The sequence below is a fragment of the Blennius ocellaris genome, assembly GCF_963422515.1.
Source record: "Blennius ocellaris genome assembly, chromosome: 3".
Classification (NCBI taxonomy): Eukaryota; Metazoa; Chordata; class Actinopteri; order Blenniiformes; family Blenniidae; genus Blennius; species Blennius ocellaris.
In genome coordinates, this window is record NC_137652.1 from 4556902 (window position 1) to 4570116 (window position 13215).

The 13215-nt window shown below is 46.4% G+C and overlaps 1 protein-coding gene across 3 annotated transcripts in view; it reads left to right on the top strand.

Annotated features, from left to right (window-relative positions):
- Positions 1 to 3622: 3622 nt before the first annotated feature.
- LOC308128664 (protein sidekick-1-like) overlaps positions 3623 to 13215 on the top strand; it is a gene marked incomplete at its 5' end in the record, with an annotated part of 285540 nt that continues 275947 nt past the window's right edge. For 2 of the 3 annotated variants that reach the window (XM_080494305.1, XM_080494306.1), the window contains one exon: positions 3650 to 3809. In XM_080494305.1, the coding sequence (XP_080350431.1) occupies positions 3695 to 3809 (115 nt within the window). Of the gene's footprint in view, positions 3810 to 13215 lie in introns of all 3 variants that reach the window. The other variant, XM_080494304.1, reaches the window with a different exon arrangement.

A 13215-nucleotide genomic window follows, 5' to 3' on the forward strand; every position in this document is an offset into this window, starting at 1 on the left:
ACAGTCACTCAGTCGGAAACGTCAAGTTGGAAGTCAAATGCCAGTTGCGCCTGGATGGAAAGATAAATGGATGAGCCGAGGTGTTTGGTACTTGAGGGAAGCGCGCCGGGGACAGCCAGACGACGTACGGAGACTATTTGGCCACTCGGGGGATGGAAAGTCTGTCTCTGAGGATTTATTGAGGCAATAAAAGATAAGGTCACTGTGTTGTGGGCTTTAATATTAATGTGCCATTTAATGACCCTCACCACGGAAGAAAGTAGGTTATCAGTAGTACTAAGATATGACCCCAGGCAGTTATTTTGTAATATGTGTGCAGCCGGACCACCGGTGGTGCTTCATAGACTCCCATTTTTAGTCAAACAATATATTGAGTTCTCTTGGAAGTGAGCAAGGTGAAACCATCCCCAGGCTCAACCCTTCTCATTTGTACGCCTGCCTATTAATGCCCCCCACCCCCCCAATGACGGAAGTTCTAAATAATAAAGTAAACGATAACAAAACTAATAATGTTAAGCCTCTAAACAAGATAAATTGCCTCTGTGTTATCTGTTCTGTGGGAAAACTAAACACCCGTAGCAACAAAAACAGTTGGCGCGTGAGGGAGTACATATGCAATAAAATGTATTTAAGCTTGGTTGTTTTCTAAATTCATCACATGTCTTATGGACAAAAAATAAATAAAAAAATGTGTTTATCCACACAATATGGACATTTTAAGACCTTGTCGGAACAACCTCAGCAACCCCCAAGACAATACAATCGAGCTTTCAACTTTTGGCTAAAAACAACTTGGTTGGTGTTGCAATGAGATCTGGGAAATGCAACCCCAGTAGCTGTGGTTGGGTTCAGAATGAGTCGATACAACCTATGGGACCGGGGCTGATTTCACGCGGCCTAATGTCGACTCATTCCCCTGTGGTGAAATCAATAAATGTTGAGGTGAAGACATGTTTCACGGTCATGGTTAAGGTACTGTATATCTGAATTAAGTGCATGTAAGTCAATGCGTTCCCCAGTGAAGCATAAAAAAACCCTCAATGTAAGCAGTGCGTTATATTTCACTCTGCTTCTCGCAGTGCACGTGTGGAGAAATCACTGCCGATTTTATACATTCGATGACTCTTGTATACTTTTAGGGTTACGTTTACAGTAAAGTGACGTTAGGATTAGAGCAGGGGTGTCAAAAGCATTTTTAGCTGACAGTGCAGTTTCATCTTGAGTGGCCCGGACTGACAAAATAGTGCCACAATATCCTCTGGGTTTAAACTTTAAACAAAGTTTTTCTTTGTTGTGGCACAGACAGTACATTTTGAATTTTATTTTTTTTTTAAATCGGAACAATTCATACCACAATTTACAGCAATCTCCTTATGAAGCCAATAATAATAATGCAAAGTGGAGTGAAATGTTAAAAAAAAAACCAAAAAACAAACATCTAAGTGTTGCATAATGCAGCCTTTTGCATGCGTGTCTTTACAAACTCACTGTGAGAGCTTGGCATTGAGGCTAATGCTAATTTGCATTTTTTGCCTGATGCAATGCCTGGTATTTATTTATTTATTTATTTATTTATTTATTCACTCACTTATCCATTTATCCATGTGCTTTGCTCACCATGGTCTATGTAGTATGTGGGGATTTTTATTTTTTTTGGGGTACAATGCTTTCTTTGAATAAATAGAAAAGGTCATAAAGATTTCTTGTGCGGGAGAGATATCTGATTTATATTTTGCTTTTTATGAAGAATAAGAAGCTTTATTGTCAATTTTAGATTTCAAATTTTTCAATTTGCCGGTTTTAGCCCCCAGGCTTCATGTTTGACACCTCAGGCTCAGACACCGATGGTTTGAAGTGTTTGGTTCAACAACCAAGGAGTCACGGTGGTTCCCACAAGTAGCGCAAAACAATCCTGTGTGCGTGCGCGCGCGCGCGCGTGTGTGCCTATGATGGGGGAAGGTGGAGGGAGAGGGGAGGGGGGGGGGAGGAGAGAGGGGAGGGGTGTACCACGCTGATAGTGCCGGCATTATGTCCCGCCCGCGGAATCCGGAATTGACCAATGGGAGGAGCGGTAGCGAATGCTCAGCCAATCAGCGCCGACGGATGATAATGAATGGAAGTTTGGTTTTTGAGTTTGGGAAAGACAGACGGAGGAATAACGGAGGGAGTCTGCGGATCTCTGGCGGGTGTAGTTGGTGGGGCGAAAGAAAAGTAAACTTCCGTTCATAAATAACTGCCGGTCTGGATGCGCTTGAAGACCGCTCGGGCAGGAGCAGCTGGACCCGAGCCTAAACCCCGAGCCTTCGCTCTCTCTCTACCCCCCACCCCTCCCCCCACCTCCTCCTCCCCCAGGTCGGTGCGGAGGAGAGCGGGGTGGCAGGTGTTCAGTGAGGGAGACGCAGCGGACGCGGCGGTCTTTCTTTCTCCCGGAAGCCTCAACGGGGGTGCCGAGGAACCGGGCGTCGAGGAGCGAGGACAGAAACTCCCGCTTGGAAGTGGAGAATTTTGCTGAGTTTCCCCCCCGGGAGGCGGCGGACTGTTTGTGGGAACCAGCGAGGCTCCAGTGTCGCAGTAGCTGCGGAGTGAGAGAGAGAGAGACACAGAGACAGAGAGAGAGAGAGAGAGAGAGAGAGAGTCGCGGCTCTCCCGTCGCGCGCCCGCTCTCACTTCGTAACGGCTACTTTTATTTATGTAGTATTTATTTAATTTCTTCGACGAGCCCGTACCAAAAGTCCACCCCGTTCGTTGAAGGAGAAACTTGTGTTCGTGCAAACCTGTTGGGTTTTTATTAATTCCCCCCCCCTCCTCCGCGTAACCGACCGGAGCCGCCTCGGCAGCTTCGCCGTGCCGGAGGAAAGAGTCCTCATCTGGGGGAGGCGGAGAGACTTTCCCCCGCCGCCGCGCGCTGGATCTCTGAAGTTGTGCTCAGTTGACGCACTCCGCCACCTCTCTGGGAAAATCCCTCCAAGCTCCCTGTTTCTCCCCCACCAACAGTTTGTTTGCAGACCAAATCCAGGGATACTCGCACAATCAATTAGTGGATTGATTTTTTTTTTTTTTTTTTTTTTTTTAAAAGAGCATTCGCGGATGGATAGTTTACGCGTTTTATCGTTTCTCTGTTAATGCGACGACTCAATGGGTCAAATCCCCGGTGAAGACATCCAACACGGGTGCGGGATTTGGGGTCGATAGTGGAGAATAATCCGATAAGACCAGAGAGAGAGGAAAAAAAAAAAAAAAAGGAACAACACTCAAATGTATTAATTTATCGCGGGGATCGATGCTGATGGAGAGGAAGTATCGCCACAGGTCGCAGGGACGCGCAGATCACGGTGCCGTCAAACCGTGAAGGCGCAACACTGGTGGTGGTGGGAGTCTTCACCTTTGCTGCCTTGCAGTTTGTTTTATTTTTATTTTTTGAGGTTGGGGGGTGGGGTGGGGGGGGGGGAGGACGACGACGCCTGGAAGTGCAATCGGGAGCTTATCGTGGGGAGTGCGTCGCGCGGAGGAGCCGCGGCTCGGATCTCATTCCTCCCCTTCCACTCCGGGCAGAGCGCACAAGAAGCGGACAGTGTCGGTCCCCCCCACCCACCCACCGCACACTGCTCTCCGTTCTTGAAGGATGAAACTCGGAATTAGCCGCCAGGGATCCCCGGAGCGTGTGGACAGACCGGCAGGGGGGAGCCGGCTCAGGATGACGCCGGGCACCGGGACCGGCACCGGGACGACGCGCAGCGGGAGCCGCGGCCTGCGTCTCTTCTTCCTCCTGCTGCTGCTCGGCAGCTGCTGCCACATGTTGCACGGCCAAGGTGAGAGCCGAACTCCCGAGAAGCCCCGTTAACATGGGACGACACGTGTAATTAGTATGTGCACTTCACGCGCCACCTCCGATTTGTTAATCCGAACAACCGCGCGCCTCTCCTCCTTAATCTGTGGCATTTATCTGATATAATGTCTGTTTCTGCAAGTGTAAAATGAAGAGATACGTTTTTTATTTTTGACCCAGCAGTGTTGTTTGGGGTTCTTTTTAGTTGTGATGAAGGCAGGAGCGTTGACAACATGGCTGGGTGCGCGTGTAAACCGTTATTATGATCTATAGATTGGAGGATTAAGGTATTGAGGGTGTATTCATGTGTTTGGAGGGGGGGGGGGGGGGGGGGGTGGTAAGCGTTACGGTTTCCAGGCACAGATAATCCCTCTTAGTCTGTGACCTGCTTAACTACATCTCTTGATTTGGCACACAAACACATATCCACATGCAGAGTGTATTAATTTGAGTCGTGTCCCATGAGGGTGTTGACCCTGTTGCTGCAGGCAGGTGCTCAGATTAGTGTTGTTGCTGGTTTGTGTGTGATCGTGTGAGGCAATTCTTGGATGTGGCAACAGGGAAGAAGCCGGATATGATGGGCTCTGGATCCCCGGCCACAGCTGGGATCAATACCAACTACCAGTGGTACTTGTTATATATCTATTTTTATTTGTAGAGCCTGGCGACACTTAGGCTGGGAGTAGGGCCCATCCAGCGCCTTGGTGGTGTTGACACACACTTTCTCTGGGTCACAGATGGCGTGGTGGGCCCATGTAAGGCTGAGACATGGGGGGGGGGGGGGTGTGTGTGTAGGGGAGCAGTTGGAGGAGGGGTCTGAGGAATGCCTATGTGTGTGTGAAAGTGAAGTGTGTGTGTGTGTGTGTGCTATTTGAGAACACACGGAGAATAGGTGTGCTGTTCAAGTGCAGGAAAGTGCCTGTGTGAAGTGTGAAAAGCGGAGTGGAGAGGAGGAACGGGCAGAGTGAGAAAGTGGAGAGAGTGGCCCGGGAGGAGGAGGTGAAGGAGGTGGTGTGAGGAGGAGCACCCGAGGGAGGGAGGGAGGGGGGGGGGGTGTTGGAGGGAATGCGGCGCACCCTGCTTGTCACTCACAGAGCCGTGGCTGCAGTTGAATTGATGATGACGGCATGACAACACCTCTGTGTGTGTCAGAAGTCGCTCTCCCTCCTCTCCTTTCCTTTACCAGGCGTCACACTCTCCATCTGCCTCCCTCCCTCCCTCCCTCCCTCCCTCCCTCCCTCCTCCCCTCTCTTTCCTCATGTGGTTGCAGAGTCAGCTCCTTCAGCCCTCTCCCGTTAATGTCAAGGTCTCACCAGCAGCACCTAAGATACCCCCCCGCCCCCAGACACACACACACACACACACACACACACACACACACACACACACACACACACACACACACACACATACACATACCCCAACATGTTTTCCCACCCTCATACCCAGCAGCCCCTGCCAGCTGTCCTGGCTGAAGGGGTGGGGTCCGGGGGATGAATTTGAAAATTAGTGAAACAAACTCTGGACGGAGCAGGTTGTTGTGGGGAGGGAGGGAGGGAGGGAGGGGGGAGGGAGGGGGTTATTGATTCGATAAGCTGTGCCAGGCGGTCAATCGAAGGCTGTAGATTTTCCAGGTTCCGGCTCTTCTATCCCCAGCATTTATTAGGACGTTTTATTTTAGGAGAAAAAGGATGAAATTCATGAGCCAAGGTTGATCCTCCTGATCTCTCCCTGTCCCTGTCTCTCACCCCCCCCCCCCCCCCCCCCCCCCCTCCCTTGTTCCATCCACCTCTCCTGGTCTTCTCACAGTCAATCGATGCCCACACCCCTCCTCATAAATGCACGAGTTTATATGAGCCAACTCTCGTCTCTGGGAGCACATTTAAATAAGCTCATCGATCTTTCATTTTAGAGTTTAAGTGACGGCAGCATTTTACTGCCCATACCCCCCCCTCCCCATACCACCCCCACCTCTCATTTGCTCACCTCTCCTCACTGGCTTCGTCGTTATTCATAACTTATCCCCTCACCACCCCCCCTCCCCCAGTGAGGGGGTTCTGCTCCAAAGCTGTTTGATTCACATTTTCATCCTGGCCTCAGATGGAGTCTTGTCCGACACTTTATATTCCGAGTGAAGTCGGGGATGTGTCACATTCCGTGTGTTTCAGGACGTCAGTCATCTCCGGGTCCGGTGTGCTTGTGTCTTCTGTGTTGCACTCCGAAGACAGAAATCTTGCAAGATGCTGCCGTTTTTATTGTTTGTTTTTTTTTTTTAAAGAAAAATGTCATAATCATGCATTAGGTTTGACTGCCATGCATTTTGGTAAGTGCCTTTATAAAAGGCTGTACCTCGTGGGACCGTGTGGTACTTCTGGTGCCTTTTGAACCAGGACAATGTCTTAAGAAAGGAGGGGTTCGCATAGCAACAGTATCATGGGTCATTAGCTTTATGATACGTTGAGAATGATTTTTGTCCCACTTGCTAATGTGGGTAATGATAATGGTCTATAAGTAGCTAAAGTTTAATGAAAAATACTGCTGGTTGTCGTTAATGCTCACCTTGCCCAAGGTAACTGCATGAAAATGTGACTTGTGCTAAAACCCCCCCTGTGCCTCTCTGGCATGAATTTGAAATTGCGGGGGTCACAATCTTCAGGACTCTCACAAGAGTTGCATTTCTGTACCATGGATTTCAAAGACGTCCTCCTTCCCCAAGAAAGTGCTTCCCGCTGCAATGCTGCTGACCCAGTTATCGGATCTATCGGTGTGTGATTAGGTCTGATTTGACACGTACCATTGGCTCGGCCCGAGCCGGCGCTCCTCGCTGATTGGACCGCCGGGCCCTGCTCAAGTGAATTGAGGTCACGTTTGGATGTCTGGATGCTGGCCCGTGGGCTGGGAAAGTTCCGGGTGTGACGTTAAAAATCCAAATCAGATTGACTTGCTCGCAGCGTTGCCTGCATGCACTAGCGCGATGACATACACACCAGCCCGTCACTCTCATCAGTGTCAAACCACTTAGACGAACTTGGAAGTTTGCGTCGCCCCTGTTCTAATGAGGAGAGTCAATTAGAGACTAATCCGACTGATTATCGTTGTCCGTGCCGCATAACCTTATCAAGACCGTCTCTTTGACGCTGCTACAAATGTAATTCTGTCAGTCGTAGGGATCGTCTCTCGGCGCTCTCGATTTCCAGTGGCATTCTTCGCTCGCAGCATTTAACAAACTCCATGGAACAAGTCGATGTCACTTCTATTGGGGGCTGTTTGTCACTTGAAGTGTTAACAACACGCTCCATTTCTCCAGCATGCAATCGGCACACTTTGATGTATTTTGAACTGTAGCGCTCGTTACAAAGCAGTTATGCACATGTTCTGTCTTTGCCCACAGACAAGTGTTTAATCCCATATTTGAATTCTGCAGGCCTCAGGAGAGACTTTAGGAGTCTGATGGATTGTGAATATGTGCATGCGTATTAGTGAGCCAACCGGTGGAGGAGAAGACTGTGTGTGTGTGTGTGTGTGTGTGTGGGTTCCTGATAGATGTCAGGTTAGTCAGGTCTAAGAGGAAGTGAGGTCCCTGGTTGACTCCCTTATTTCCTGTCTGTCAGGAGGAACAAATCACTGCCACCTGACACTTTGCACACTGTGTAGGGCTGTGTGTGTGTGTGTGTGTGTGTGTTTTGTAGGTGTGTGCGTGTGCCGAGCTCCCTCGGTGTGCGTACTTGGTATGGGCAGCAGCTTGTGGTCCTGACAGGACTGCAGACCACATACAGTATATATTGCCGGCAGGTGTGTACGTGTCTGTGTCAGGCGGATGCTAAGCCTCTGTCTGCCCGGACTGTTTTCTTCTCACAGCAGACAAAGTGGCAGCCGTATAGAAGGAGTCAGTGTCCTAATGGAAGGTAATTGTGTGTGTGTGTGTGTGTGTGTGTACAAAAGGTAGTTGTATGTGTGTAACTTGTGCAGCCACCCCACGTTGTTTATTCACAAAAGCACATGCAGCCATGGCTTGGCAGTTTCAGGTGAGTCATTGATGTCATGCAGGGGTTGGCCGGGTCGTGTTTCCAACTCCACCACAGTCTGACTATGATTGTGGTCAGTTAAAAGGCATACATAATTTATTGTCTACCTCTCTGGCAATTTATTGTAACCCCCCCCCCCTCTCCAGTCAGAGTAGTTCCCTGTCTGTGTGAAAAGATTTGCTTTTGGAGAAGTTTTGCTCGCAAATTTCACTAAGCTTTGAAATATGAACCAAGTTCTTTTCTCTCTTTATCCCCCTTTTTTTTTTCCTTTGAAGTTTTTTTGTGCCTCTGTTCTTTCAGCATCTCCACTTGTCTTCTTAGTGTCTGGTTCTGTCCTCCCTCCGGGTCTTTCCATGAGGGACAAAGGAATCAATTGCTGGAGGCCACACAGGTGGAATGGAGGCTGTTTTGCTTGTTTAGGCCTCAGTTTTTCATGTAAGTTAGCGGGAAGGAGGGAGGTCGCTATTGATCTTCTGTGTGAAGAGAAGGAGGGAGGCAAAGCCCGAAAAGCTTATCTTGTACTTTTTAAGATGCTTCTTGAACGAGACATCCAGATAAGGCAGGATAGTTTCAAAACACCAACTGTTTTGGCTTGGAGGCACTGCAAAACACTGAGACTGACAGAGAGAAAGATTGGTGAACAACCTCAACGGTGCACACAAAGGAACATTTACACTCATACTTCCACAAGTTCTTTTTTATTGATACTTTTTCTTCATTTTTTGGTCTTTTAGAATCTACAACTTATTGAACACGTCCCTCTGTGTCGTCACTCACAAGTCAAAGTGTTGTGTGCTCGTCAAAACTTGGAAGTGGCAAGAAATGGTGATATTCTCATATTCTATTCATACATGGATGTTGTACAAATTCGTTTGTCTCGATGTTTTGACAATGCTGTTTTGTGCAGCATCCGACCCGATACACGATGCTGGTATCGTGGAGCAGACATACTTCCGGCCACCAGGGGTCACTATAAACACGGTGGCCGTCTTTGCAGCTGAAAATAAAAAGCAGCCCCCAAGCGGACTTTGGGGTATCGGTTTGATCAAACAGGACATTCCAAAATATCTAAATTGAGTATATTGAAGAGTGATTAAACATATTCTTTCAGTTGGAGCTGATATTTTGAAACAAGATGTTTGAAGTGCTAATCATGCAAATAATTGCAGATTAATGAATGTAACTGTTAGTTGCACAATGCAGCGTCGTTGAGAGGCGCTTTGGGGCACGTAACTGATTATAATGGCCTCAATTATGTATTGCCGCTATCACTTATTTTTCCACAGTGAATCTTAATCACCAACAATATTGATGCATTTTTCATATCAATTACCGAGAAGGTGCTAAAATAGGAAACATGAAGTATGGCGCAATTAGCGCACAATGAGCTGTGCACAAATCTTTCATGATTGCATTTCTGGAAAAGTGTAATTAAAGTTTTAAAATAGGATTTCTCCACTTTTTGTAATTTAAAAATTTATTTTTTTTGTATAGTTTTGTCAAGAATCTTTCAAACAGAAGCCCAATATGTTAGATCTGCAGTCTATGTGACCAGCGGAGTGCAGGCAGGCGGGCGGGCGGCTCTGTGGAACAGGTTTGGTGCACAAAGGATCCGAATCGACTCGCTGTCAGAGGAGAGTGTCCTTCTCCTGGCCCGACCCGGCCACAAATGTTCCTGTCGTACAGGGGAGTGTTTGACTTCTGGCTCCAATGTTAAATGCTTGATATGTTGAATTAAACAGTGTGGTCACCTCCGACGTCAGGTTTGGTGCCGTTTGTCTCGGGGCTGTAGCTGGGTGTAAAAATAATAAAGCAATCATTTATTGTTTGAATACGAGTCGTAATTAAGACAAAGTCACAAAGAGTCAGAACAAGACTTTCTATTAGTTTCAGTGCAGATTATTGCCACATGCACACTAATTTAATAAGGCCTCCGGCTATTATGAGCGGAAAACGGCTGTGAGTCGTCGTCGTCGTCAAGAAGAGTTATTTTTTACCAGCGGGGAGTGAAAGTTTGCTTATTCAGCGGCTCAGAACGATGCTGCAGACAACAGTTTGTGTTAAAACACTTCTGTACTGCGCTTCACCCGCATGTTTATGGGAACTGATATGTCAAAAAATAAAGTTTGCAGATTCCTCCAACTTTATGTCCTAAAATGAACAGAAAGGTACAAGTGAATGTCTGCATAATTCAGACATTGAATTTTCTTTAAATGTTCAATGCAACCAGTCCATCACAGACTAATTTACCTGCAATTGCTAATAAACCTAATAATTGCGTCTTTCTGTGGAAACATGAATATATGGAGAAAAACACCACACTGGTCGCATGCAATTCCCAAAATGAGCAGAAAAGTTTTAAATATAATTTTCTTAATTGTAACATTAGACTTTATGTGTAGATTTGACACGCTTTACACGTCGCCGCTTTCAATTTTTGTTCACATTTGAGTTCCATTCCCAACTTTTTACAATCGTGGGTTTTTGTACTTGTGGAAGTTCTTCAGCTCCCTCATCAATATTTGAAGTCGGCGCAAATTATGCTTCTTTAAGATAATGTTTGTTGACATGGAAGCGTAAAGTTTCATAAGGTTATACATTATTGATTGGCCGCGGTCATTTCCCTGCAGAATGGCTACCTTTACTCTTATTTTTTTTTTTTAGGATCTTAAAAATTCTGTTCACCCCTCTCTGAAGGCAGGGCTGCAGGAAGTGTCTGTTTGACAAACTGGTCAGATTTGTTGATGCTAAACAGCCCAACTGGAGCCGGTTGGAACTAAAAAGTGACTCGTATAGTGTGGCTGATGGACTTATACTCACCAAGCATTAAGAAACACAACTTAATGATCCATGTTGCTCTTTAAATGCTGGATGTGCAAATAAACAGACGTTGACAACACGTTTCATCATCTTAATATGGTGATATATACATAATTTATGATTTATTCCTGATTTATTCCTCAAATCATATTGTAAATGACTTGGAAGCCCTTCAGCTAAGATGTTAAATTCGCATGGAGGAAATACGATTCAAACTTAAACCTCTCTTATTTTGGATGGGGGGGGGAGTCACTGTGAAGTGAAAATAAAAACATCCTGTCGTCTCACAATAGCGCAATCCTATTTTTTTTTTCCCCCCCACGACAGCTGCCTCACACACAGTCGGGTAACTTTACACCTACATGAGATGTGAGTGAAGCATTTCCAATTCCTTGCAGGTCGGGTTTATATGAAGGGAATTTTTAGATCAAGGAGCAAAAACCGAATAGTAAATGCAAGTCGAAGCATCTGCTATAATAGCACAACCCTATAATACAACACCATTAAACGGCGTTTTAATCAGTGAACACTTCACTATGAATGAAGCCGGAGCGCTAAAAGCTTCACAAAGGCAGAATGTCCCGAATTACCTTTTGTGCTTAATATTGTACACATGAATGGCAATGCATACATTTGCATATTCTTGCTGAAAATGTAATCAGAAGTGCATATGCAATGAAAAGAGAACCAGCGCAACCTTTGACCGGCAATCCTCCGTTCATTTTCTGACCTGGCAGCTTCTAATTTTTTCGTGGAATTTAATCTCGCCGGCTTGCTCGAGACCTCTGGCTGTTTTCTCCCTACATCACGGTATAAACAAAGACACGGGAAAAGTGGAGAAACCAAAGGTGGCAGACAAATAAAAAAGAGCAGTCACAAAATATTGGGTTGAATGCTAGAAAAGGTGTATGTGTTTGTTTAAACAAACAAAAAGCATCAATCCAACACAAACTGCCTCACTGGATTCCTTTCTATAGAATTAAAAGGAATGTACATTTATTTCAAATGTCACAATAATGCATCCTACGCTCTAAACGGTGCGTTTTGAAGAGGCTGGATCCAGACGATGAGCGAAAAGAACAGATAAACTAAACCCTACACCGTTCAGTTGATGAGATTTAACGGTATTAAGCACTTTGTCAAAGTGGTGAACACTAATGTATGTTAAAAGACCAACAAACAGCTGCACGGGGGATTACTGGGTTCTAATCGGAGCAATAATTACACTGGCAACACATCGCAGATCAACAGATGATTTTCTTCCTGGAGCTTTTGATTGTCTGAATAAAACACAATTATTGCATGTTGCTGCAATGCAGTTGTATACACAGATTCATAGAGTTAAAAAAAACAACAACGACCTTTTCACACGTTTCGTGTTGCATCATCGTTTCATTTTTTTTAATACAGCATCGTTTGTCATTGTTTTAATGATCGTGCTTCACAGTATAATGTGATAATGGACCAATTAGCTGTAAAACGTGAAATAAATAACTAGTCTTAGTCTGAGTGGGCGTTTTTTTTTTTTTCTTTTTTCCCATGTTGATGTGTTATAGTGAGCCTTTTGAGTGAGTTTGACAAGAACTGCGACGGGCTGGACGGCAAAGCACCTGGAAGATCGCAGATCTTGGCTCCCTGGCTTGGCCGATGTTAATGTCACGGCCGACGGGGGGAAGCCGGCGTATTATCACGTGAAAATGCGACGCCAATTCGCTCCCTTTCTTCGGGAAAGTGGCACTTGGAAGAAAACGGCGGGGGTAACAAAGTAACCTGACAGAATATTTATGCGTCTGTCAGTCGGAATGATGAACGACGAGGAAGTGGAGCTCCGGCTCTGCCCGCTCCCCCGGCCCTCCACTCGGCGCCGCGACGAACTCCGCGGCTCACGACTTGAGACAGGTCTCTAATATTCTTTCTCGTTTCACGGGTTTCCACACCGCGACCCCGCCGTTTCCGCTCCTGCGAACGCGGAGTCGCCGCAGATGACGCGTGCAAGGAGGCGGCCGGGCCGTAAAAAAACCTGCGAGGAGGGACTCGGCGAGGAGACGTGTCGTCGGCGTAACATTCGATTTCAAATGAGGAAGGATTGAAGGAAATGCCTTATTCGGCATTTTGCGCCGTACGCCAGAGAAACCAATCTGAGCTTGATTCTCTTTTGTTAGGGCTGTGATATGAAAATGACTTCTCACTGTTTTGCATAAACGGCTTGCCACAACAATTTCTATTTGGTTGCGAACTGGAAAATCAAGTTAGGAACAAGCGAAACCAACAAGACCGGGTCGTCATGATCTCGTTGTGTTCTTATATTTGCTCAATTACCGAGGCTGGAGCTCATATTGTGAGCAGTGTGAGTGGCGTGATTGGAAAGAGTATCGAGTTCTAAATGATAGAAATGGTCCAGAATGGAAGTCGACAAACAAATGCGTTTGTTTACTTATTCAAAAAACTGTCGCAAATCCACGTGTTCTCACCCGCAAATCACGCACACGCAGTTTGCTCAACGCCACGCGACTCTTCCAAAAATCTATGACCGTATAGTCATCA